Source organism: Convolutriloba macropyga, chromosome 1 (assembly GCF_964194025.1).
Source record: "Convolutriloba macropyga chromosome 1, txConMacr16.3, whole genome shotgun sequence".
Classification (NCBI taxonomy): domain Eukaryota; kingdom Metazoa; phylum Xenacoelomorpha; order Acoela; family Convolutidae; genus Convolutriloba; species Convolutriloba macropyga.
The window spans coordinates 56958806-56986257 of NC_134468.1; the positions used below are offsets into that span (position 1 = coordinate 56958806).

Here is a 27452-nt window from a genome sequence, read left to right on the forward strand (position 1 = left end):
TCCAGCTTCGTGAACAGCACAAAAACCTATTGCGGAAAGTTTCTGAGTTTCTTTGCACAGTGTGTAGCTAGTATAAGGATTCTGTCAGCAGGTGCCATGCTTAAGACTGACAGCCTCTGTGTCGGCGTAAATGACTAAAGGAACTGAAAACGATTTATGTCAATTTGTAATTTCAGTTTTTGAGTCCTCCATTGGCATAGTAATATGAACAGCTCTGTGCTCTTCACACAAATCCAAAAGTTTCTCATTTGCTTTTGAATTCCAAAATTCATGAAGGCAGCATTCGCAGTTATTGTACCGGCTATGATTCCTTGTTCCAAACTGGCAGGCAATGAAAATGTGAAAATTTGTTATCAGGCAGTAATGACTTAGTGCTCAATCAGTAAGCAAAAGCAAAGGAATATTTTTTTTGGACAAGTAAAGTGGTAAAATTTTGTTTTCCTCGAAACCAAAGATATTAATTCCAATAGTGTTTTGCTTTTTAATTTTTGGAACGTCCGTCAAAGACATGGGGAACTCAATATTATTCAATTTAAATTTGTGCAACTTCGACCTGTATTTGTTTTGCCGCTGCTTTCGCTCGTTCTCTGGAAACATTGCTGCAAGCGCTGAGTATGCAAAGCTTTTGTTGTCATTGTTTCTAATGTTCAGAAGAGAGTGATTTACCACTAAGGCCAATAGCGTAGCAATTTAACTGCTTCCTCTGATGGGCTTAAATTTGTTGATATTGACATCCAAATGATCAATTCTCTGAACAACGAATGCACTTCCACCTGTTGAAAAAATGTGGATTGAATTGTTCATTTGGTCAACCATTTAAAAAAAAATTCACCATCTGATAGTTCTGTTGTTAAAATTTTCGACTTTATGTTTGCATGACAGCCGACTTTGGTATCATCTGTTGGTTTCAACATCTGTACAAAAACAGAGAGCTGAATTTTCAAAGGACCAAGCTCCGCTATTCTGTTTCTCACGAACAATTTAAGCCCTTCGAGATGCTCCAAACTGCACTTAATCTTCTCGGAAACCTATGTGTGAGTACCATGAGCGTCTTCCTCATGCCTAGCACATGATGAAGTGTCGCCATGAATTTGTGTACAATGCTTGCAATTTGTGTACTTCTGACATCCATGAACTGTTTTTAAATTGCGAATTACACTTCTGCTCTCTGTGAATTTGCTACCACAAGCTCCATAATCATAGTTTGCAGTTTTTTCAAGTTTTATATTATGCTCCTTCTCCATATGCTGCAATAAATTCTCTTTCCTGCTGGACTTCTTCCAGCACTCGTCACAGTTGAAAGTCTTCATCTAAAACGATATATTAATATTTGATTACTGATGAACACTTTGCGAAACATTCTAAAAAGACTCATCCACGGATCATATATAGTAATTTAAACCATACAAGGAATACGAATAACTTATTAAATTAACCTTTTCACTTAAAACTATTCAGAGCTACTATCTATGAAATCAGTGGTTTAATTGATCTTGATCCTGTATTAAATTTTGGTTTTTAATTTTTACGGGCTCTAGCGATGAATGACGTCATAAAAATTGGCTTTGATTTAATTTAACATTTGATCATGAAAAAAATAGGTTTGCATTTGAAAAAGAAATTGACAGGAAAAAATGGTCGGAATTTATCAGAAAACAGAAATTGAAAAAATGCTAATAATGTATACTTTAATTTAAGTTTCCATGATTTTGTACCCATTTTATGGCTTTTTTAAAATGGTTTCTTCCCTAAAAAGTTGAAATCCCACAAAATAAGATGTTTCCCGGTTTCGTTTTTAGCATATGCACAGCTGGTTTTTAAGAGAAAAAAGGACTTACAATTGTAAATTGTTTGTGCCTGCAAAAAAAAATTAGTTTGAAGAAAGAGCTACTTGACTGAAATTCAAACAACTGGTTCGCAGTTGTTGAATCCTTTAAAATGATTTTTTTTAGTTTTTGTTTTTTTTCTAATTATTCCATCAAATAATTACATGCATCAAATTGTTTTCTGTTTGGTTACGCAAAAACCTCTTCAATGAAAGGAAAATTTTACCGTCAGAAAATTTTTTCTCTATAGTTTTTTGCAGGTGATCCGAAAGTCAATTTTCTGGGAAGCATTGGATAGATATGCAGATTTTAAGCCAAAAAAGACTTGCAAATGACTGACTTTAAACTGTTGAACAGTTTTTTTATAATCAGAAAGATGTTTAGTCTTCCACGTTGTTTCAGCATAAGGAGCAAAAAAGTTGGCAAACCGCCATACTCCAACCACTTGCAACAACTAGTATAAAAAATATACTTACTTCCATAAGACCTATATTGAATCGGTTTTAAAAGAAATTTGCAAGCATCAAAACTAATCCATTGGGAAAAAGAACGACTGATCAGTAGTTGTTGAAAGCTTCAACATGAGTTTTCGCTCAGAGGACATTATTTTTATGGTCAGCTCAAGAGGTCAGCTCAAGAGTTCAGGTGGCTTTACTTATGATTTGGGCAGCAGCCAAGAAATTTGAATCAGGAGACACTCTGGAAGTTGCTAAGTAATGCTACTGTGTGGTGTGTTTAAAACTGCAATTTGATAGCTTGTTGTTAGAGTTCATGAATGAAGATGTACTGGTGGATGGTCCAGATTTTCAGATAAAGGAATTTTGGAGTTGATTACAGAGGGCTACTGAGGTAACAAAATGGCTCGGGTTGTGCGGTGTTAACGGTGCTGATGTATGGCGTCATAGGGATAGGACTTTGTCACTGACATGACTTCTTGTCGAAAACGAACGGAAGTGATTTTCGACACGAGCCTCACAACACAAATTACAATCATACAAAACACTCGCAATCAAAGGAAACTAATATATCTAATCTAAATCAAAATAACAAACAACATTTTTTATTAGCACATTCGAACGATAACCCAAACCCAAATTAAGTTGTTTTTGTTAACATATTCTGACGCCCAACCACATCAGGCAACAAATTCAACTCCTGAAAAATATCCAAAGATCGAGAAATTTTACTAAAACAGTCCAAATGTAACAGCAAGAGGGTTCGCAAAGCATCACAACAGACTGAAAGCAGAACCAAAAGACCAAAAGACAGTCTTTAAAAATTTATCTTATTATTTACCCGCGCGCTCTGTTTTCGGTTTTTGGGGTTTTACCCGCCCCAAATCCCTCCAGGTTGGTTGCCTTCCCAACCCCCCGCGCTTTCTTTGCTTTCGGTTTTTGGGGTTTTACCCGACCCAAATCTCCCCAATTTAGTTGCCTTCCCAACCCCCCGCGCTTTCTTTGCTTTCGGTTTTTGGGGTTTTACCCGCACCAAATCCCTCCAGGTTGGTTGCCTTCCCAACCCCCCGCGCTTTCTTGGCTTTCGGTTTTTGGGGTTTTACCCGCCCCAAATCCCCCCAGGTTGGTTGCCTTCCCAACCCCCGCGCTTTCATTGCTTTCGGTTTTTGGGGTTTTACCCGCCCCAAATCCCCCCAGGTTGGTTGCCTTCCCAATACCCCGCGCTTTCTTTGCTTTCGGTTTTTGGGGTTTTACCCGCCCCAAATCTCCCCAAGTTAGTTGGCTTCCCAACCCCCCGCGCTTTCTTTGCTTTCGGTTTTTGGGGTTCTACCCGGCCCAAATCCCCCCAGGTTGGTTGCCTTCCCAACTCGCCCGCGCTTTCTTTGCTTTCGGTTTTTGGGGGTTTTACCCGCCCCAAATCCCCCCAGGTTACTCCGCCCCAAATTCCCCGGTCTCTTTTCTTCCAGACCACTCACGCTATCTTTGCTTTTCGTCTGCTACCGAGTTTGATTACTATCTCAACTTTTCTGAATTTCACTAATAGGTGTGGACCTATTGGTAAAAGCTGTTACTGGTTGATTGCAAGTATCCAGCAACAAAGTTACCGGCAATTAGAACTTAGGTATAAGTAGGTACAAGTTGCAGCAGTAGGTAGCAGGTATTAGGTAGGTAAAATTTGGGAGCTTGTAGGTAGTTAAGTTTGGTATAAGTTTGCAGGTAGGTAGCAAGTGTTAGTTAGTTGGATTATTAACAATCCTTAATTGAACTTGATTTGTATAAGTTTTAGCAGTTAGGTAGCAGGTAACAGGTAGGCATTTAACAGGTAGGTAACTGGTATATGTAGAAACACCCAGATAGCGCTAGTAAGTAGCCCTTAGAAAACATTTGTACCAGATAATTGTCAAGCTGTCAGGAATTTGAGAATAAATTTGCTGTTGCTTATCTGGTGTGAGTTACATAAACCAAAAACCAAAAACTTTTCTCCAACAAGGTTAAAGAAAACAGTCTACGTTATAGTCATGGTGGACACTCGGTCAACCGCTAACTCCGATAGCGACCAGAGAGAAACAACTATCTTGGAGAACCTTCATCAATGTTCTAGTGGTCCAACAGAGAGCCTCTTTGAAGAAAAACCAGAAACACTTCAAGAACAGAAGATGCTTGAATCTTCCAAAATGTTGTTAACGGACGATATACCTTTTCACCTTGAAAACCTAAACTCCTCAATTGATGATTCAGAAGATGTTGACATACTACAGGAAACAGTCCAAGAGATAAAAGAGAAGCAGCGAAAACTTGAAACCGTAGTGTCTCAATTAATAATTCTGATTGATCCGTCAGAACAGAGCAATTATTCTCGCGAACATAGTCGTCTTAAGATAGAAGTTAAAAAGTGTATCGATAATTTCAAAAAATATGTCAAGGGGAAGTCACAGATAAATACTGGAGAGGACTTCAGTCTCTGTGTTGGTGCCACCAACAGACCAAATTGTCCGCCGGACAGCTCTAATTTTCAATTTACTAACCCAGTTCAACCTCGTCTTGATATCAGCAATCAGGAGCAATATGCAGTTAGTTTCATCAGCGCCCGCTGTGAAAAACAATGTCAGTTTTTCTGCATCCAGCAGCTTACTATTTGATTCTAACTTCGCTCCATCGTCGTTGCTTAACGCACATTCCTTCAATTGACCCACTCCTCAGAGTATATTTCCTGAAACAAATCGCAACGCATCAAACAATAACTTCGATCATCGAGGACTTCTAAACGCAGAAAGCTCAAACCAATGTTCAACCAGCTCAATGTCAGTGTGCTTCCAAAAATCTGTCCCGAAACTGCACGCAGAAACGTTCAACGGTGATCCAATGAAGTGGATAAAATGGTATAGCATTTTCAAAGCAACTAACGACCAATCACCCATGTCGTCAGCTGAAAAAATGATCCATTTGCAATCACTGCTCACAGGAGAAGTTAAAGCACTAGTTGATGGTTAAGGTTGCAACGGTAATTTATACGCAGCAGCTCTATCAAGACTGCAAGAACATTTGGCAATTCACAGAGGATTGTCAATGCTTTTCTGGACAAATTATCAAACCTAAGAAATCCAAACTTATCAAATCCGGAAACTTATACCCAGTATTCCTCGTTTCTTCTAACGCTTGTCGACACCTTTCAACAACTCGGTTTTATTCATGATCTTCACTCCATAATCAACTTGAACATAGCTTTAACAAAATTACCAAATCCAGTCAGACTCGAATGGAACCGTTATGTCCTAGAAAAAACCATGACACAGCCGTCTTTAAACGCGCTTGATGAGTGGCTCCTAAACTATGCAAAAAAAATGCCGAGATTTACCAAAAAACTCAAACCTCCCATCTTCTCAAAACATTGGTGTTCATAAAATGGCCTGGAAAACGTCGCACTCTACCAGAATTATTGAAAATCCGAATTCAAAGCATCAATTGCTGAGTAACAGGGAACAAGGGCAATTTCAGTCTAAGACGAAAGAAAGCGTTAGTTGTCCCAACAATCACAATTGCCAATACCGCTACAAATGCATACATTTCCAAGCACTGAGTCCCCCAAAACGGAAAGATCATGTAATGAAGCAAAATCTTTGTTTCAATTGTTTTGGACATCATCATGTAGATCAATGCAATTCAAAAAACGTCTGCCGCTCAAAAGGCTGCGGCAAAAGACATAACACATTTCTGCACGATAGTTTTATGAACAAAAGCAACTCAAACGTTAAACCAGTGCAATTTGTTGGAACAGGCCAAGTGGCTTTTGTGGCAGTTCAATTGATAAATGGAAACCAGTCTGTGAAAACATACGCATACCTAGACAACGGTAGCTGTCAAAGTCTACTTCTGAAATCAACAGCAAAAGAACTTGGTCTTAACCTCGAAAAAACAGGTAAAATGCCTTTAAGTGTGTATCACACGACTAAGGAAATTGATTCCTCCAAAGTTTGCTTTGACATAAAGCCAATAGATAGCTCAGTCGAACCTGTCAGACTTAATGATGTTATGGCAGTACCAGATTTGAACATGTCCGCAGTGAATGTAGCTCAACTAAACGCTTTGTGCAATAATTATGATCATCTCAGTCATGTAAGTTTTCCTGAACTTGAACGGAACAATGTCTCAATTATTATAGGCATTGACAACTTAGACTTGATTCACTATAAACAAATTGTAAAAGGTCCAAAAAATGCCCCATGGGGCGTTGAAACTCCATTAGGATGGACGTGCGCCGGTAAAACGAATTTAGTTTTCAATGAGTCTACAACTGTACAGTATACTCAGGTGGAAAATTGCCCTAATATGGACAACTCTCTTTTGATTGGATGAAAGTGGAAAACTTGGGCATTGCATCGCCCCGAAAAGCTTTGTTGGAAAACGATAAAAAAGCGATTGAAATTTTAGAGTCCACGACCAAAATTGTTGACGGTCATCATCAAATAGGTCTCCTCTGGAAGCAAGGTGCATTTCTTGCGAACAACAGATGGTTAGCATTAAAACAACTTGACCAATTAGATCAAAAGCTTTCAAAAAATCCGATACTAAAGGAAAAGTACCAGGCTACTCTGGACGCAGACTTGGAAAAAGGATACGTTGTCAAAGTGCATGATTCCGAATCTCTAACAGATAATGTCTCCTTTTTGCCTCATCACCCAGTGACCAATGAAAATAAACCTGGTAAGGTTCATAGAGTTGCAAATGCCTCCAGCATTTTCCAGGGTCAGTCCCTCAACTCTAATTTACTGAAAGGACCAGATTTGCTCAGCAACCTAACTGGTGTCATTATGAGGTTTCGTGAGAATCGAATTGCCCTGTGTGCAGACATAGAACAAATGTACATGCAAGTGAAAGTTGACCCTAAAGACCGACCCTACTTACGCTTCCTCTGGAACAACAGTGGACACATAGAGACTTACGAACACACAAGTCATATTTTTTGGGCAACAGATTCACCCTGCATAGCATCTTACGCGCTCAGAAGATCTGCTCAGGACAATGCAAAAACATATCCAAGTGTTCAAAAGGTTATAGAGCGGAACGTTTATGTGGAGGATTTGTTTGTTGCCGTATCAAGTCCAAATGAAGCTACAAACATTGTACATGACACTCGCAAGGTTCTTGCTTCTGGTGGCTTCAATCTGACAAAGTGGAATTCAAATAGTCATCAAGTTCTTGACCTGCTGAATCCGGATATCCGACTTAATCCAGAAACATCCGCACCACAAAGTCAAAAGGTTCTTGGTTTGCCATGGTTTCCAGAAGCAGATACATTTGTTATAGAGCAAAATTGTTCCATAAGATCAAACTCGATGAAAAAACGAGTCAGCGTAAACTACTTCGTTTTGTTGCTTCCGTCTTTGATCCCTTAGGAATTATCGCCCCCCTTTACAATAAGATTCCGCAAGGTTCTCCAAGCAGCATGGAACGACGGTCCTAAATGGGACAAGCCATTGCAGCTCGATGAGAATTCTGATTTCGAGAATCTGAAAAAAGAACTTTCGTCTTTTCAGGATGTACATCTTCCTCGCAAATTGTTTAACGAGATACCGATTTCATTGATTGAACTACACACGTTCACAGATGCATCCGAGTTAGTATTATCAGCAGTCAGTTATCTACGAATTGAACACATTGGCGAATCCGTCTCAGTCGCATTTGTGATTGGTAAAGCAAGAGTTGCGCCATTAAAACGGATGACGATTCCTAATTTGGAATTACGGGCTGCGGTATATGGTGCTCAACTAGCTCAATTTGTCAGAGATGAGATGGATATAGAAATCCATAAACAAGTTTTTTGGTCTGATAGTACGACCGTTTTGTATTGGCTACGGACTCCTGAGATTCGTCATCGGATCGTCATTGCTAACACACTAGCCAAAATTTTGGACAACTCCTCTGCCCAAGATTGGTTCTACATTTCGTCTACCAGAAATTCCGCTGACGATGGTACCCGAGGCTACAACGTTCACCTGATGAATGTCAACTCACGTTGGCTATTAGGCCCACCCTTTTTGTCTCAAAATAAAAACACGTGGCTGAAACAAGATTTACTTTCTGCTCAACATGTTAAAATTATAATGGCAGATCCAATAAAAGAACTGAAATGCCAAATTGACATATCGCGTTTCAGCAACTGGAATCGTTTACTTAGAGTTGCAGCGCTTAGCTTCTTGTTTGCAGATAAATGCAGAAAAAAGGAATCCATTTTGTCACTAGCACACTATACAAAAGCGTACAATTACTTGATAAAAAGTGCCCAGCATCAAGATTTTAAATCGGAAATTTCGAACTTAAGAAAAGGTATTGCAGTATCATCTACCAGTAGAATTGTATCATTATCACCATTCGTCGATCATAACCAGCACTTGCGTGCTCGAGGACGGTTGTCTAAAGCATTGAGACTAGAAACTGCGCGCTTCCCGTTGATCCTAGATGGAAATAATCAGAGTGTTAGACTAATGGTAAAACATTTTCACCAAACAAAAATGCATTGTGGCACAGAACAAACTAGAAGTTTATTAATGGAACTCTATTGGATTCTTAGGTGCAGGGCGGTAGTCAAACAAACAGTTAGACAATGCATTCCATGCAGACGTATGATCCAAGAAGTAGCTGCCCCCAAATGGCTGACCTCCCAGAGTTCAGATTACCAAGAGAAAATCATCAAGTTTTTCAAACCACAGGCTTAGACTTCGTAGGACCCTTTCCAGTTAAAGAACGTGGAAGAAACAGGCCTAGATACATACTCCTCTTCACGTGCTTAGTAGTACGCGCTGTCCATCTAGAATTTGCTTTCGACTTGACAACAGATTCAACAATCAATTGCATCCGTCGCTTTATAAGCCGTAGAGGAAAACCAAAAAATTTTTTCCGATTGTGGAAAATCCTTTGTTGGATCAAATAACTCTTTTCAATCCAGTATTGCAAGCCTTAGAAACTCTCATGATTTTGCAAGTCATTTGCATCTGATGCAGGTTGAAATTGAGTGGGTGTTTAACCCTCCTGCGGCTCCACACTTCGGTGGAAGTTGGGAACGCCTAGTGCAGATATTCAAGTTATCTCTGTACAAAGTAATTGGGTCAAGAACCCTTCCAGATTATATTTTGTGAACACTGGTATGTGAAATTGAATCCAATATGAATTCTAGACCTCTAACTAATGTCCCGAGTGAAATTAACGATCCTCTGCCTCTCACGCCTAACCACTTTTTACTTGGGAGAGCGTCAGTTAACTACCCTCCTGGTCTTTTCGAAACGCAAAAGGTCCATGTGTCCAGGTCATGGAAATCTGCTCAAGAACTAGCCTCGCATTTTTGGAATAGATTTCTCCGAACACATCCCTAATCAACAGACAAGGTCAAAGTGGAATAAAACTTCTGAAAACCTCAAGGTAAATGATTTGGTTTGGCTACTTGAAGACTTCACGCCACGAGGTCTCTGGCCTCTTGCAAAAGTTATAGAAATTTATCCCGGTTCAGATGGTGTAGTACGCTCCGTGAAACTGAACACTCCACATGGCGAGAAAGTAAGACCAGTCATCAAGCTAAGCAAAGTCTTAATAAACAAATGAGTTATTTTGTGTTCTCGTTCTCTCGAGCAGATGTATACTTTAGTTTTCAATAGGAAAAGGTATAGAATTGTAAGTCAAGTCGTCCCCAAAAGTTGATGCAACAAGTTACAGTATTGCAAAGTTTCACATCAAATGTCTGAGTTTTGCGATCAATAGTCAAGCATTGCATGCCAAACTATTTTTGGGATATTCTTTTGCCCAATTTCGTTTGTCCCCTTTTCAGTCGCCCATACCTTTAGTTCCTCCCAAACTTCCTTTTCAGATTATTATATTTGCGATCGATTATCTTATCTTGTCTTCTCATCCTGCTGATTTTACACCGATATCATACAGTACAGCAACAGTTCGTGATCTTACAATTGGGGCCGAGGATGTCACTGACATGACTTCTTCTTGTCGAAAACGAACGGAAGTGATTTTCGACAGGAGCCTCACAACACAAATTACAATCATACAAAACACTCGCAATCAAAGGAAACTAATATATCTAATCTAAATCAAAATAACAAACATTTTTTATTAGCACATTCGAACGATAACCCCCACCTAAATTAAGTTGTTTTTGATAACAGACTTGTTTTGTTAGAGTTGTGTCGCTAGCACCGAGAGCTGTTATTATCAACGATGTAAAGTCGGAAATTGAACAGCTAAAATTTTGGTTCCCTCAGAGACAGCCACTTGCCTTTCGTATTTTTTTGAGCCGTATTTATTCGCTGATGACTGTAACCTTGTGTTCATGAGGCAGTGTGACAAAGGATGTGGATCCGGAAACATAGAATTGAGGAAGTTATCTCATTGGTTAAACTTTTGGAGGTTTGCGCATTGACAGAAAAACTTCATTATTACCATCACAGCACTGCGCTTGCGAAGCTTATTGTAGTTGTTATCATACGGCACTTCGTAACCACAGAACTTCTTTGGAAATACTATGATTCTTTCATTAAATCATTCATCTTATGTGTACTTATAATAAATGGTAGAAATTGTAGAAAACACGCTTCCCAATTTTGAATTAGTAAAATATGCTCTAAGGTTAATCTAAAGGTCGTAATGTATCCAGTATATATGAGCAATACGTCACTGGACTCTGTAAGTTCAAGCTAACATCGATCAGGAATTATCATCTGTCTACTGTCCTAAACCCTTAATCGAGAAAAGTACCAGCTACGTAGGAATTCGTAGTGTGACTTCAGGTAGCTACTAACCTGACCAATCTAGTGCACTTCTAAAAAAATACGATGAGCGAGGTGGCTAAGTTTCTTCAATAATAAACATGAAGCTATTGGATGCAGACGTTAGTAAAATGTTATTTCATAAACATCCCATTATTTTGGAGAGCAGATCAAAATAACCATGCCCTGATGTTACTGAGTTTATTTTAATTTAATGTACATTTTTTGCCATATAAGTACTATAGGTATTCCCTTGGGCTAGCCTATCGAGCTTTCGGAGGGCCCTTTTAATGTTTTTTAATTTTCCATTGTTTGTTTTTATTGTTATTCACCGTAAACTCAATTAATTCATTCTATAGTGCTGGTCTGCAGATGTGCAAATTCTGTCATACACTACTTTTATTTTGATCTAGTTCTTTAAAATTGGTATAAATGATCCATATAATCGGTACGACTAACTATATTTTTAAGAATACGTGCCATGGTTGATGATGCTACAAAATCGCAACTTAAGCGGATCCCATTGCTAACAGTTAAGGCTGGTCCACGGGATGCGGAGCAATGGCCAGCACGGCTGAAAGAAGAATATCAATCTCTAATCCAGTTTGTGAAGAACAATAAAGAAGCTGATAACGATTGGTTCCGACTGGAGTCAAATAGAGAAGGAACGAAATGGTTTGGCAAATGTTGGGTCTACGACAATTTAGTTAAATACGAATTTGACATTGAGTTCGACATGCCTGTTGCCTATCCATCGACAGCACCTGAAATAGCGATTCCTGAACTTGATGGTAAAACTGCAAAAATGTACAGAGGTGGAAAAATTTGCTTGACAGATCACTTCAAGCCCTTATGGGCTCGTAATGTGCCGAAATTTGGAATTGCACATGCAATGGCTCTTGGATTGGCCCCTTGGTTAGCTGTAGAGATTCCAGATCTAATACAGAAAGGAGCTATCGTCGCGAAGAGCTAGCTCATTGTCATTCCTAGAATGGAAATATATTTTAATGTCGTGTAAATTGAATGTGAATACTGCATGGGTTCTCGGAAATTAAATTGTTTAAGCTATGGGTTTTGCCTTCAGAGATAGAATGTACGTAGCTTCCACGTGCAATGGCCCCAATTAATAACAGCCAAATTAGTAAACGGTCTGCTCCTCCCGGGAAAGTTGGCAAACATTCAACAGAAGCACAATCCGAACAGGATGAACTGACAAGGTAGTTAAATTTCTTTCTAATCCACATGAAGCATTTCTTAAAATTCTTAAAAAGCCTTCGAACGATAGTTATTGATCTGTAATGCATACAGTTCAGAAAATTGTCCGCGTTCCTCGTTTTTCGAGTTGGTGGAAAAAAATGGGTGAAAAGAAATCAGAGTTGAAAAGCCATGAGTCAGCCCACCATTTCTCATCTAATTTTTTTTGTCAATTGTGAAATTGCCAGAAGCACCGGATTGCAAGCCAGTACTCAGTTGCATGGCCATCAAAGTCGTGAATAGAACTTTCAACAAAAATGTCACAGATGATAACGGTCCAGCACAACAGAATAAAATAAAAAATTGGTAAATGCCAGGTTATGTTGCGAAATAAGGAAAATGTCTAACAATAACCGGCACTGGAGCATCGGCAAATGCCAAAGAAATATCGAAAAACTGGCTAATGAGATCATTCCTCCTCTCAATGCTCGTTTCATTTTTAATAGCCGCCGTCAGCCTCTCAACGGCGCTCTTTTTTTTACATTTCAAAGAATTTGAATTGTATTGGGAGCTGTCTGTTTTAAAGATCTGTTCACACCTTTTTTTGAAGTCAAATTGGAGTTGTGATTTTAGTCACGCCGAAACAGGAAGTGGAGCGAAAAAGCGAGTGGTTTTGCGGTGTGAGTTTTTTTGCTCTAATTTTAAAGTAGAGTGAGAAAACGGTGTTTGAACAAAAATTCGCTTTTTCGCTAGTGGATTTTTGTTCAATTATGGCAATTTCACTAGCTTTTTGTCGATTTTTTGGATAGCATTTTTAGGTGGTTTTTCCAATCCATTCGTAGTTCATTCTAGGCCTAGTTTTTTTTCTGATTGCTAATAAGCTTAATACCAATGTCAGCTAGCAAACACTAATGAACTTTGATAAGCTAATTTTCAACGACTTAACGATCCGGCTTTTATCGGTTTCTCCCGTGTCTTTTGATTTTGCTCTTTTGACTTTGACAGCATTCACTATATTGCGTTATTCGATGCATGAAAGAATTAAATCCATTCAGTTGAACCTATGATTCAAGTAGTCAGAAGTCAAACATGAAAATCGTGATTTATGTGAAACGCAAAACGTGATCAAAAGGTAAAGCAAATTTAAAAAACAGCAGGACAAGTACTGGTGTACAGTTCAAAGAATTTTCATTGACTAGAATTGACAAAACCACTATCATTGAATTGTCCATATCAGTGAAATGGACTATCAGTGAATTGGCAAAACCACTAGCGAGGAATGGAAATTTAGTTCAAACAAAAAAAACTGGGCCTAGAATGAACTACGAATGGATTGGAAAAAACATTTGAAAAGAATCCGATCCCTAAAATTGACAAAAAAGCAAGTGAAATCGCCGCATTTGAACAAAAATCCACAAGCGAGAAAACGAATTTTTGTTCAAAAACCGTTTTCTCACTCTACTTTGATATTAGAGCAAAAAAAGGTCACACCGCAAAACCACTCGCTTTTTCGCTCCATTTCCTGTTTCGGCGTGACTAAATTCACTACTCCAATTTGACTTCAAGAATCATGAACTAAATTTCCATTTCTTGCTAGTGGTTTTGCCAATTCACTGATAGTCCATTTAACTGATATGGACAATTCACTGATAGTGGTTTTGTCAATTCTAGTCAATAAAAATTCGTTGAACTTGTCCTATGTTTTTTTTAAATTTGCTTTACCTTTTGATCACGTTTTGCGTTTTACATAAGTCACGATTTTCATGTTTGACTTACTTGACTCACTTCTGACTTACTTGACTCACTGTTTCAACTGAATGGATTTTAAATTCTTTCATGCATTGAATAACGCAATATAGTGAATGCTGTCAAAGTCAAAAGAGCAAAATCAAAAGAGATGGGGTAAACCGATAAAGCCGGGTCATTGAGTCGTTGAAAATTAGGTTATCAAAGTTCATTAGTGTTTTCTAGCTGACATTGGTATTATGCTTATTAGCTTTCAGTTTAGAAGCTGAACTAAGTATGGTTTTAGAATCCAACTGAAACTGCACGACAATTGAAAACACTTTTTGGCACTGAAAAAAACAGAAAAATATTCGGTCAATTTATCTCTTTTCTTTTTCTGTTTCAATCCTGATGTGCATCAATTGCGTCAACGGCGGATATTTTCCGGCAAACTGCCGGCTATGTTTTGGAGTAGTTACATTTCCGTCTGTACCGACTACACGTACTTACTTGACTCACTCTGACTTACTTGACTCACTGTTTCAACTGAATGGATTTTAAATTCTTTCATGCATTGAATAACGCAATATATTGAATGCTGTCAAAGTCAAAAGAGCAAAATCAAAAGAGATGGGGTAAACCGATAAAGCCGGGTCATTAAGTCGTTGAAAATTAGGTGATCAAAGTTCATTAGTGTTTTCTAGCTGACATCGGTATTAAGCTTATTAGCTTTCAGTTTAAGCTGAACTAAGTATGGTTTTAGAATCCAACTGAAACTGCACGACAATTAAGAACACTTTTTGGCACTGAAAAAAAAACAGAAAAATATTCGGTCAATTTATCTCTTTTCTTTTTCTGTTTCAAGCCTGATGTGCATCAATTGCGTCAACGGCGGATATTTTCCGGCAATCTGCCGGCTATGTTTTGGAGTAGTTACATTTCCGTCTGTACCGACTACACTTACCACTGTACAACATTCTTACACAAATGTTCAGCACATCCAAAGTCTCAGTGCGGCAATACGTCTGAGATTGCGATGGCTTAAGAGGTACTCAACATACTCGTTGCGTATGGTGAACTGAAAAAAGTTTGAATTTAGGCTGTTCTTAGCCGAAAGAAAAGTAGCCGAATACGAGGCGTTGTTGAATCAACCAAGTATATTTAGGAACGCGCGAATGTTATTGCGAGAATAACATGTTCAGTCATGATAATTTGTTTGTTTCCGATAGATTCGTATCAATTCCCCGGTATGCTGAGGCATGAACAAATGCGTTTATAACTTGCATAAACTAGCGATATTGCGTCTCACTTGTGTTCGCTCTAAGTAATGAGTTGTGGCTTTTTTGACTAATTTTGCACGTTGGCTAATCTTCTGGACAACCACTCAACAGCCACTGATGTAATTTGATTTATTACGACCAAGGAGGTTTTGAACCTTCCTCCTTCGGGCTACTAGACTGAAGAAGTAAACACTCGGTTATCAGGGCCTCATTATGGCTGTTAATTATTTTTTCTTACGCAATTTTTATATAGACTTGAACTGAAGAAGTAAACTTATTTACCGTAAATAAGATACGTATTGAGTAATAGCGCGGCCATCGAGAAATTTACTCAATATCATTTATCTTTAAACTACTGAAGTAAATAGTAGAGTTAAGATAGCAGGAAAAAAAATAAATGTCAGCGGTAAATGCTGTAATATCAAAAATTTTTTGCCATTAAAAATTTCGCTAAATGGACCTCTCAACAATTGCCCCCCCCCCCTTGGTACCTAGTAGAGGATACCTACGTCACATACCATAGTTTTATTTGGCCTACAGTTTAGACAGCCTAATATCAGTTTAAGGTTGGATGTTCTTAACTGTTCACGGTCATGCCTCCCTTTCGCTGTGGGATGTAATCCAGAAATCATGTACAAATTATTGCGTTGAGGACAACATCTTAGTGAGCATTAATTTTTTATGACCCCCAGGCGAACGTGCTATTTTCTTACATAGTAACGTGCTAGATAACAACATATAATTTGTAACTGGGGGTCATAAAAAACACTGGGGGGCCGAAACAGAATAGATCCCTATTTAAAGTCTGCGAATCACGTAACAAAAACTACTCACAGATGTTTGGATAATAGATAAATACCTCAAAACATTGTTGTTAGCCTCTTTTGATCCATTAATCAAGGGTGATCATCCTGCACAATTAGTGGCGGTTTTTATAACGTTATAGGCACGGAAAAGGAGAGCTCTAAAATTCATGTGAATACTCGGCAACAAACAGTTAAAAATAGCAAAGTTCCAAAATTTTAAGACCAGCGTATTTTTTAATTTTTAAGCGCAGCTCGTCCCCGTAAATCAAGGCTCTCCAAATTGTAAAAAAAGAAAATCTTTCCTTTTCATAGGAAAACACTACTGTAATTGTCCGGAGAACACTTATGGATCAAAACTTTTGGAGCTTTCATCATTGCCGGCATGGGATCTCATGGACACTAGATGATTTAGCGAGACAAATCACAGAGCTAATTAACGCATACGTGAGGTACAAAAAAATTCTTTAACTAGAATCTAGCCACCGTAATTCCCCTGTTCAAAAAGACGAAAACCTGCTTTCGATAAGGTGTTTTGGAAAATTATTGACTGTTTGAAAATTGAAAATTTTTACAATAGAATCATTAGAACACAATTCAACGAAAACAGTTTTGGTACATGTACCCATCTTGATCGTTCCAAGGCATTTGACTAAATAAATAATCGAAAACTACCAAATAAGCTCAAATATCTTGGTTGCAATGATTCAGCAGTCATAATATTGTCTAGTTTCGTTACCGGACGAATGCAAATAGTAACTGCGAGTGCTCATGAGTTTCCAGAACGAACAGCCTTGGGACAGCTTTTGTTTAATCTGTGGTTTAGAATTAAACTCATACGGAATCATTCAATGTGTGTTTGATACTTTTAATTCGAAAAATCCATCGCAACCTTAATAACAGTAAAAAATTCTGTTGAACACTTCACTATCTTTAATGCTGGATTCAGACAATTTTTATTTTGCGAGGTTTGTTAAAAAAGCACATCAGAAACTGAAATTTTTAAGCAAAAATAAACGATTAGGACAGTGAATTATCGGTGAGTAGTTTCATATAATGAGCTTCGATATCGTTCGGAAGTTAACCGTGAGATCACTAAAATGGACTTAAGTGTTAAATGTTTGAACAACTTGAGAAACTGCTTACCGAAAAGCTACTTATCATCATTTCTAGTTATCAGCCATTTACAATATCTGGCCATACTCTTGAGCACTTTTGATGGCAACCTTTGATAAATATTAAGCTGCAGGAAGAAGGATTCAGCTGCTCCTTTCTTGCTTTACTACAGATTGGCTTGTTTCCTCGACTACAGATATGCTTGCTGTATCCTCTTTATATTAAGTAAATAAAAACCAGCCTTCATTAGGTCGAATGGAATTTCGCTACGTACCTTTTACTTTTATAAACATCAATGAGCTGGAAAGTTAAATAGTTTTTATGAGCAATTACTATGACAAAAGGTTAGTCCGGAGAGGACTTTTGTTTCTAAACAAGTTGCCCAAAAAACTGTTATGCTATATTCTTGGAATAGTTTGATGCTAACTTTGAATTATATGTATGGTTTCATGGCATGACTTCAGGTTTTTTCGTTTCGTGGCGTGATTTTTCATAACTCAATGAAATTATTTAAATTTTTGTAATGATTATAGTTTGTCATTGTCGTAATCCATCATCAACCTTCACGATCTTTGAATGTGCATTAATTTCGTGCGAAAAGATTGTTCTCCGAAAAGATTGAATCTGGTTGCGTTCTCTGTAGGTAAAATGCACTTCCTGCAACTACAGCTCAAGACTGTGATCACAGGAAACTCAAATTTGATCTGATGTAATTATACAATCTAATTTGTAATCCAATTGATCAAGGCCCTTGTTGCATAGCTAACCCAAACAAAATCACCCTCTGTTTACCTTTTGAGTTCAAGTGTTTAGAGCGAAATTGAAAAGCAGGAACTGATCTAGCTAATAAAATTCGCCTGAACAGTTGAGGTAGGTAGCAAAACAAAAGTTGATTTAAATCATTGTCTTTTCCTGATAAAAATGATCGGTAACGAATTTTGGGAAAAAATTAAATGTCTGAGTAATCGTTCTGATGCACGACCTTGAGGGTAGGCCCGATTAAAATGATTTGAGCTATGAAAAAGATTTTTGGTTCCAAATTGTCTACGAAGAGTGATGAATGGGGCAGGCGCTCTGCAAAATTTGAAGCATCACTTAATGTCTTTAAATGCTTTTTGAAATTTTCATCCAAATTTTGAAATAGAATTTGCAAACTTGAATATTTCAAATAAACTTACTACCGCTGAGTTCATTATTTATCAGCTTTTTCTCAAGCGTAGCATTGTTTTCATCAACATGTGGAATAGTTGTTGTGGCTTGCTATTTCTGGCAAACGTCTCGTTAGTTTGTTTGAAAAAATTGACTGTTTTTTTTTGTACCGGATGACTGTCATAATATCTCTGTTGCTTCCAATTTTTTTAACATGAGACACATCCTTAAGGGTTTACTGTTCCAACCCACTTTAGTGGGGGGAGGAACTATATACTCAAATGGGTTTTTTTGTTCAGTCAATTTTGGTCGATCGATATATCGTAGGGAGTTATGAATGGTATCATTAGAAAGCCCGTCCTCGGTAGAATATGGAATTAAAAAGATTGTTTTGATTTTCGTTTTTTACAGGGAGTTATCGAGGCACGAAGATTTTTGTGAATGGTAGACGATATTCCGTTGTTTTTGTTCACATTTTCCGTATTCTCGACCAAAAGTTCGTCAATATTGCTAAAATGTTAAAATTGCGAACGGTAGTGTTATTGATTTTATCTACAAAGATAAAGGAGGGTTGCTGAATTGTTCGATCCAAGTTTTCCGGCTAAAATTTATTCTAATTTTTTCAGAATTTTGTCAAAAATGGGACAAAATATGCTTTTTTAGCCCGCTTTCTTTAAATTTGCTGGAAGTAGACACCTTAAAACTGCGGTCATATTACCACTGCCTTTAAGAGTTCTGGAATTACAATTTTGCCATTTTTTGCAATTTTGAATTCGATAGTTATACAAAATGCTTTATTTATTTTTGATATACTGAAAAACTTGAAAATTGATCTATTTCGCGACCATTTGAACAAAAGAGCGTTCTCTTAACCGCGCAGCAATATCAGGGTTGAACTTGATCTCATCATGGATCCTTACGGTAAAAAGTTATTTCCGAATTTATAGTTTTTTTAATGTAATATACTGACATAAGTTTCAAATTAGGGCTCAGTTATTGACAGATTGAGGTTTTTATGAATCTGGTCAATTGTTTTCGTTAAATTTTATGACTTCTCGTTTATGTGCTTTAATTTGTTTTACTTTTTGTTGTCCGTTAACTTAGTCTCCCCTATCATAGATGCAATCGGCTTCTTTAGGAGGTATAATTAAACTATACAAGGCGTTTAGTTGTTATCTAATGTCTTATGACTTTGAGTTTGTTTTTAAAAATATTGGTGGTTTTTTGAACTTTGACTTTATTTTATCTTATTTCTCTCAACTTCTGGCTAGTCTCAGTAAAAACAAACAGTAAAAACCAGTTTCCTGTGAGTGGTAAATTAATGTCTGTAACAGTTTTATTTTTAACTAATGGTTTCTTAGTTTTCATTTTTTTATTGAGCAAAATTTCGCTTTTTAATAAGTTCATTTTGTTTCCTTGTCGAATTATCACATTATTGACAGGTCCACTTGATGGAAAGTATGGTTGGCATAATGCACAAAGTTCTAAAAGGGTGCAACTCTATTTTAATTGTTTTTGTTGAATAGTTTATGCTTTTATGGGTTGAGACACAGTTCTATCGCAAAATTTTTGCCTCTGTTTTTCTTTTTGTTGTTTTACGACATATACCTCATTATTATAGATCTCAATTGCTTCCCCAGGACGTATAACTGAACCTATTTCAAGATTTCAGTTTATAGCTATTTTTTAACTGTCGCCTTTTTGCTTTCATTTTTGGCACCATGTAGCTCAATCGCACTAATAAAAAGTCTCAGCTGCTTGTTTTGATTCAAACTTTATTTTCTTGTTTTTGTCTTTATTGTCAAACATTGATATTCATTTTTAAAAACAGTTCCAATCATGCTACAAATAGTTTTTTCCTTCCTGATTGAATTAAGAACAGCTGGATGACAGAACAGAGCGGATTCACATATATCACTCTTTTTATATCCTATCCAAGAATCCTTGTAACCCGCTCAATCGAATTCTGTGGTAATGTCGACGTGTTTAGCAGTATGCCACATTCTGTAATATGACGCATTGTCACAGAATAATGCGAGCCGTTTTGTTTTGTTTTTGACTGTTTTGCAAAATTAGGCAGGTACTTCAAATGAAATTTTTATTCTGCTTGATGCAAAGGCTCGGAATCAAATATATATTCTCAATGTTAACATCAGAATTGAAAGTTTCTTTTTTGTTTTACTCAAGTCTGATCAATTAGTACATTCAAAACTTGGGTTTCAAAACTGTGAAAGATGTTGTCCTTTTGTTTCAAAATTATACTTCCGAGCGGTATTTATTAAACAGTTGAACAAAGTATGTGGGTAAACGCTATCTACAGAGCCTCCTTTTTCCAGATTCCGAATTCAAAGGCAATCGCTCTATTTATTTGAAGTATGTGAACTGAGAAATAAAACTTTACATCTCATTAGCAGTCAAAACGCTCTCTAACACCTACCCAAATTTCTGAAATGCATTTTTCCATACGGGTATTTTTTGGTTGTGGTAACTGTCTGTCCCCAAAGTATTTTGATCGGAGCTATTATCGGGCTATTAAACTGCGATAGTTTGACGTGTTTTCGTGGCAATGTTGGTGACTTCCGGTTGATCGAGGAAAGAGAAATAAGAACCATAAATGATTACAATTTGTGTGCCAATATTGGTCGAGATTTTCAGATTATCTGAGTTAAAATTTTAAACTACCGAAAATGGCAAACAAAAAGAGCAACATTAAAACAAAAGCTAATGGAAACTCAACCTGCTCAAAAGATTCAAACAAACAGATGAATGGCAGTTCTCCAAAGAACACAACTCAAACTGGGAAAGGAAAGGACTCGAAGGATGCAACTTGCAAGATGGTTGAATCGACTCTCGTTTGTGGTGCATGTGAAAAAATGTTGATGGATCCTGTGATTCTTAACTGTGTTCATATGATATGCGCTGCATGTTTGACTGGCTATCGGGAACCTTCAGCTTCTGAAATTGGGTGTCCGTCGTGTTCTGCGAAGCACGACATCAAAGGAGCTAAACCTTTGCAAGTAATTGCAGTCAATGAGCTTCTAAAAAACTTGACTCTGAATTCTGAAGTAAAAGATTCGGAGCGCTGCTGTGTTAGGCACAGAGACGAAGAGCTTCCAGATGAGAGTTTGAAGTCCGTGTGTCGTAACGTAACTTGGAAGTTAAATTACGAAAGTCCAGAATTTGCAAAGTTAGTGCAGCAACTGGATTCTGACAAGATGCCGTATTTAAGCGAGCTTGTTCTGAAGAGTGATGTGTTTAAATGGAAGAACGGCTATCCTATTGAAAGCGAAGTTTGTTTCTCAGAGGGCCTAAGATGGGCTATTGTTGTGACTCCGTGTCGCGATGACGGGAATACCAGCTTTTCCAAGGCACTAACTTTCAATCTTGGTCTCACATGTAAAGGGTGGGCTGACAAGTCATGCAAGAAACCATTGACGAAAGCCAAATTGAATGTATGGTTCACAATAAACAATTTGAATGATTGTGCCTTGACATACAACAGTGGTCCAAGATGTTGCAAGTTTGACAATTTGGCGGATGCTAGAAAGAGGACATCAAATGTCGTTTGCAATGTGATTCCAACGAGCAAATTGCGAGATGTGAGCCAAGGGTGGATAGAAGGTGGATATGTGTCGATTGTATGTAGGTTCAAAGTGCCCAAAAAGATGATCAAGTTGAATTTGGCACAGATGCAGCAGTTGGGGTTGTCAATAGGTACCACAGATGCTCCGAAGGCATGTGCACCAGTTGGGACAGATGGGTCAGAGCACAGGAAAGAGAGCAGCTCTCAGGAATAGAAAAGCAGATTTAAAAGAACTCGGGCAGCATATGGACGTAGAGATGATAGTTTAGTCAATAGAACTGGTAGTTTAAGAGTGCTAGCTTAGGTAGAAACGTTCAGAATGTGAAACTTATCGAAATGATATAGTAAGTTACACTTTATCGACAGCTTCTGTAGATATACGCATTTGTTGCCTTTACTCTTCAAAGCTTGAAATTAAAACGTGCAAATTTTCATGATTTCTATTTTATAGCTGCAAAGCTGTAAGCTGAGCGGACCTATATTGCGGTGCTCTTGGTTTTTTACAATGCAAAGAATTTGAATTGCGTTGGGGCGCTGTCTCGTTTTTTAAAGATCTGCTAACACATTTTCATGATTTTTGAAGGCAAATTGGAGTAGTGATTTTGGTCACGCCGAAACAGGAAGTAGAGCGAAAAAGCGAGTGGTTTTGCGGCGTGAAATTTTTACGCTCTTCATTTAAAATAGAGCGAGAAAAAGGTGTTTGAACAAAAATTCGCTTTCTCGGTAGTGGTTTTCTGTTCACATGCGGCAATTTCACTCCGATGTTTACTGTTTTTTAATACCCGACCTCATCTTCTCAGCCGGCTATTATAGCGCTCCTATTTTTTTTAACTTCGTCAAACTTTTTACAATTCAAAGAATTTGAATTGTGTTGGGGCGCTGTTTGTTTTTTTTAAGATGTGTTCACACATTTTTCAATGACTTTGATCTTTCAAAACGGGATAAACAGGTAAAGCCCAGCGAGCATTAAGTAGTTTCATTAGAATCCCAAAGTGGGCTCCAGTAGTCCCTCAAGTGCTTAGAGTGGTACAGCTGCAGGTATGGCCTTAATTTAATGTTAAAAGGTCATTTTTAGGAGTTTTTGAGCTCAAATTGTTAAAATTTTTCATGTTTTTTGTGTTTTTTTTTAGTTTTTTGATTTGTCTTTGGTTGAAGTTTTTGGTAAATGATGAAGGCCTTTTGCGCGACAAAATTACTTGTTATGACCTTTTTATGAGCTATATGTTTTGGTACTACAATTACAAACACGCAAAATGATACTAACTTTTGCAATTTTTTCAAGTTTTTTGAAAATGTTTATTTTTTGTGTTTTTCCAGCTTCCGGGGCCTGGAAATGTCCTTTGTGGTTTGATAATGGAGTAACATTTTAATGTCTCGAAATTTGGCATTTTTTGATAAAATCTAAAATTTTTTCAAGGTTTGCCAAAGTTTTTGTCAGGCTTTGATATTTGTCCATTCCTAAGTGCCAGAAAGCCTATTTCACGGTAAAAAGTTAAAAAGTTACTGCAGGGCTGTTAGTTTCAATGGATTTGTTTTGAACAAGTTAACTTTTCGAATTTTAGAAATTTTTCGATAAAATTTGCAATTTTTTTCAAGTTTTTTCAAAACATTTCTTTTCAGTTTTTTCTTGCCTCTGTATCCAACTAAAATTATCCAGGGTTTGATCGTATGTTATTAGATAGTTGCTGTTGGGCAAATGAAAATTGAACGGTTTTCAACTATTTAATAGACCGAATTTTATTTTGAAATTTGAGATTTGTTCTAAAATTTATTGCCTATCGATCTTTGAGCCAATGAATTTTTTAATGCTTGGAATTTGGTTAATGGATAGCCTCTAGAGGCACAGAAATGATTATGAAGATCTTAATATCACATTTTTCAGCAAAAGTGTATTAAATTTTGCAATTAATTTCATTTTTTAAATTTTTCGGTCATTTTTGAGTTAATCGATCAAGGGCCAATGAATTTTTTCAGTTCATGCAGATATAATACTGGACTGATTTCAAAAACAAAAATTGGCCTTGAACATATTTTTGGAATGGGTATATTTAAAGGGATGAAATTTTGTCTAAGGGGTAAATGCTTCAAGAGTTTTAGTAATTGGTATATTTTTGTTTAGTTTGTTTGATTGTTTGTTTCTCAATTTTTTGAGCTGATTTTGTTTTTGTTTTGGCTGATATTGTTCAATTGATCTGCTGGTCAGGTAGAGTACTTATAAGTTCATTCTATCTTCATTCAATTCTTTGAATTGTATTTCAGGAATTGTCCTGCTATGTTTTTTTCTTTCGCTTTACCTCATTTTGCCGCTTTTTCGACATTTTGCGTGAAATCTTTTTGAGTTCTCTAGGCTAGTTTCACTCTTCTGTTAATTAAAATCCTTTTAAACAGCAGCTGCTCAGCAAGCAATTCAAAATAAAGAGATTCAGTATAAAAAATCGAATTCAGAAATAGAAACGGGATAAACCCATAAAGCCCATTTTTAGATGCCCGTTACTTGAACTTTGTTCTCATAAGTTTTAGTTACTATCTTTAATGCTTATTGTTATTGATACTAGACCCTGTAGCCTCTCACTGAGAGACAGGAGTATGTTCAACTACGAATTGACTTCAAAATAAATCGCACTTAAAAATGTGTTTGTACAAAATTTAATTTTTGTTGATATTTTCTTTTTTTTTCAATCCCAATAGAGTTATGGGAATCAAAAATCTACTTTTGTTTAGTCAATGGAAATTCTTTGAATTGTATGTCAGGAACGAACTGTTAAAGGTCAAAGGAACGAACTCAAATGTGCAGTAAAGGTCCCTAATAAGGGGCTTCTGCGGAATGAATTTTAACAAGCTTTATTAATTTATCGCTGCATGTTTTTTACGTAGCTTTTTTGAGCGGCGTCGATTTTTTTTTCAATTTAGATCTGTATCTGTTTCTATCTCTATTATACGGCACGCAAATCTATTCTTTCGCAGCTATTCCGGCAATCTGCTGGCTATGTTTATGTTCTTCTGCCAATGAAAATGGTTTCACCGTGGTGGCTGAATAATTGAATTGAGTGGATGTATCTTATTATGGCTACTTAAAAAGACTTTAAAAATTATTCTAGGCTGTTCTGATTTATGACACTTTTTTTTTAAATCGGTATTTAACTAACGAGTATCTTTTATCCTGTTTCAACGTTACAAACAAATTTTCGAAGTTACAAACATGTTACATTTTATTCATAACGAAACTCGAGTTTTAGATTTTTGCTCTGAGCTGAGTTTTAGATAGTTTATGAATAAAGCCTGACAACCAATTAATTAACAATGGGAGAAAGGAAAGGCCAGCAGAAGTATTACCCTCCCGATTGGAGACCCGAACATGGGTCACTGGACAACTACTACGGAACCCACCCCTTACGGGATAGAGCCAGGAAACTGGACAGGGGAATCCTTATAATCAGGTTTGAAATGCCCTTTAACATTTGGTGCGATGGGTGTAACAACCACATTGGCATGGGTGTCCGCTACAATGCTGAGAAGACCAAAGTCGGCATGTATTATTCCACTCCTATTTACAAGTTCAGCATGAAGTGTGTTTACTGTCCGAGCATTATTCAAATACAAACGGATCCGAAGAATTGTGATTATACAGTGATGGATGGCGCTCGCAGGCAAAACAATCGCTGGAAAGCAGAAGATGCCGAGCAGATTGAAGCTGTAGAGTATAATGAAAAGCAGCGTTTGAGAAACGATGCAATGTTCAACCTTGATTACGGCCATAAAGACAAAACGAAAGCCGCTAAAGAGATTCCGACATTAGCGGAGATTTATCATATACAAAATGACAATTGGAGAGATTGCTACACTGCAAATTCATTATTGCGGAAGAAGTTTCGGGACGAAAAGAAGCAGATTGTAGCTGAGGAGAAGGCCGACGATAAAATCGTCGACAAACTGAACCTGAACTTTGACCTTGTACCCGAAACAGAGTCGGATCGTTTAGAAGCCAAGGAAACTGTACGAGTTCAAACCTTATCTAGAAATGGGAAGACTATAACCAGTAGCCGACGTTTAGGAGTTAAACTGTCTGCACAGTCATTAAAACTGAGAAACATCAAGAAATCGATGAATCTGTCAATATCCAAGAAAACCAAGTCAAAGCTCACTTCTGCATTTAAAAGCGCTTCCTTGTCTAGCTTAGTAACAAAAAAGTCGAACTTAACCAAAAGTAAGGTGGCAGATAATCATTCGAATTCCACTGTGGAGAACTTAAACCGCACCTTGCCAACTTCCGATCAGAGCTCAAGTGAGGCTAGCGACAATGGCGTGAAATTTCTTCAAAGAGACAAGCAAAGCCATTCGTGTTCTTCACTGATGTCTCTAGCTGGAAACTACTCAGACTCTGGTTCCGAGCCGGATTAGTTGATTTAGTTTTGATAGTTTCTATAGATTTTTGTTCTCTTTAATTGTTTTCAACTCAGGATATTCTAAGATACTGGGGAACGTGAAAGGTAATCTAAACTTGATTGGCAACGAGTATTGATCGCTTAGTAATTCTGGCCAGTGAAAACTTTTCTTTATTTATGAGATAAACTGGAAATCTAATATGTTTCGTATAAAGGAAAGGTGAATGAATAATATGCATTGCAAGTTGGACAAGAGGTACGGCCTTGAAAATTATTGTCTTACGTTTGAATTTTTGTAAAATTTTATGGGACGAGAAACGAGGTAGAGCAGCCCTTATAGGCGACTTGATAGTGTTTTCCGTTAAAATTATTTCCGATTTTGGTCATTTCCGAAGGCATAAGGCTCAGATTTTTACTGGCCGTGTCACAGCAGGGGATAAGAGACAACTAATCTCCTGAAGGTTTTACAACGTTTCCCGCCTTTTTGGAATTTGGCGCCGACTCGTTACCAGAAAAGATTTCGAAATTACATTTTGAGAAAAATAAGGAGGCTCGCTAATGTGCGATAGCACATCATGTTCCGACCACGCTGTGTCTCAATTGTCTACCAATTAAAGAAAAGATAGACTGCCTGTAAAAATTATTTAAAAGTTTGTTATTTAAATTTTGATAGTTTATTTTAAATTTCTTAAAAAATGACAGACATGAAATCAACTCTAATGCACTTTCTCAAGAAGAAGAAAACTAAGTTTTATCAAGCGAAAAACTAATTTTACAAAAACCCAAAAACAACACACCCGAATATAACTCGTTTCTTAAAATTATGGTGTAAAACAAAAGCAACCTCTCAGGAGATTTAAAAAACAAACCCCACGGCACAAGCAGACAGGATTGAGAATTAAGCAGATAGAACATCTTGTTAATGAGATGAATTGTCAGCAATAAAAATAATTGATAACTCATTTTTGTAAAGAAACAAATTTTAAATGTTGTCAATGTTAATTCAGTCATCAGCCAGAAATTGATGGGGACTTTTAGATTCAGATGTGCTCACTTTTTTACCTAAGAAACTTAAATAAATGAGGAGATTAAAGGGCAAGACAGCAAAAATAACAACAAAAACCCTTAGAACTCAAAAGTCACTTATATATTTTGAAAACTGTCAGCCATTAAA

At 37.2% G+C, this 27452-nt stretch overlaps 4 protein-coding genes across 4 annotated transcripts; all 4 read left to right on the plus strand.

Moving 5' to 3' along the window:
• Nucleotides 1-6202: 6202 nt before the first annotated feature.
• Nucleotides 6203-8994, plus strand: LOC142344459 (uncharacterized). Its single transcript, XM_075396158.1, has 4 exons — nucleotides 6203-6394; nucleotides 6853-7539; nucleotides 7816-8297; nucleotides 8850-8994. Exons 1-4 carry the CDS (start codon nucleotides 6203-6205, stop codon nucleotides 8992-8994), a joined length of 1506 nt encoding a protein of 501 aa, XP_075252273.1.
• A 2490-nt stretch (nucleotides 8995-11484) lies between these two features.
• LOC142340657 (ubiquitin-fold modifier-conjugating enzyme 1-like) lies at nucleotides 11485-12114 on the plus strand. The gene has a single exon (XM_075391351.1). It carries the CDS (start codon nucleotides 11528-11530, stop codon nucleotides 12017-12019), a length of 492 nt encoding a protein of 163 aa, XP_075247466.1. The 5' UTR covers nucleotides 11485-11527; the 3' UTR covers nucleotides 12020-12114.
• Nucleotides 12115-12128: 14 nt separating this feature from the next.
• Nucleotides 12129-22361, plus strand: LOC142340638 (uncharacterized). Its single transcript, XM_075391332.1, has 2 exons — nucleotides 12129-12263; nucleotides 20969-22361. Exon 2 carries the CDS (start codon nucleotides 21001-21003, stop codon nucleotides 22108-22110), a length of 1110 nt encoding a protein of 369 aa, XP_075247447.1. The 5' UTR covers nucleotides 12129-12263; nucleotides 20969-21000; the 3' UTR covers nucleotides 22111-22361.
• Nucleotides 22362-25011: 2650 nt separating this feature from the next.
• On the plus strand, nucleotides 25012-26338 carry LOC142349911 (coiled-coil domain-containing protein 130 homolog). The gene has a single exon (XM_075401761.1). The coding sequence runs from the start codon at nucleotides 25197-25199 to the stop codon at nucleotides 26292-26294; it is 1098 nt and encodes a 365-aa protein (XP_075257876.1). The 5' UTR covers nucleotides 25012-25196; the 3' UTR covers nucleotides 26295-26338.
• Nucleotides 26339-27452: the final 1114 nt, after the last annotated feature.

Coding starts and splice junctions, on each gene's coding strand:
- LOC142344459 (XM_075396158.1), top strand. CDS start 6,203: ATGCCTTTAAGTGTGTATCACACGACTAAGGAAATTGATTCCTCCAAA. Junction 6,395..6,852: donor ATTATGATCATCTCAGTCAT/GTAAGTTTTCCT, acceptor CCGATACTAAAG/GAAAAGTACCAGGCTACTCT. Junction 8,298..8,849: donor ATGAATGTCAACTCACGTTG/GCTATTAGGCCC, acceptor TTGGATTCTTAG/GTGCAGGGCGGTAGTCAAAC.
- LOC142340657 (XM_075391351.1), top strand. CDS start 11,528: ATGGTTGATGATGCTACAAAATCGCAACTTAAGCGGATCCCATTGCTA.
- LOC142340638 (XM_075391332.1), top strand. CDS start 21,001: ATGGCAAACAAAAAGAGCAACATTAAAACAAAAGCTAATGGAAACTCA.
- LOC142349911 (XM_075401761.1), top strand. CDS start 25,197: ATGGGAGAAAGGAAAGGCCAGCAGAAGTATTACCCTCCCGATTGGAGA.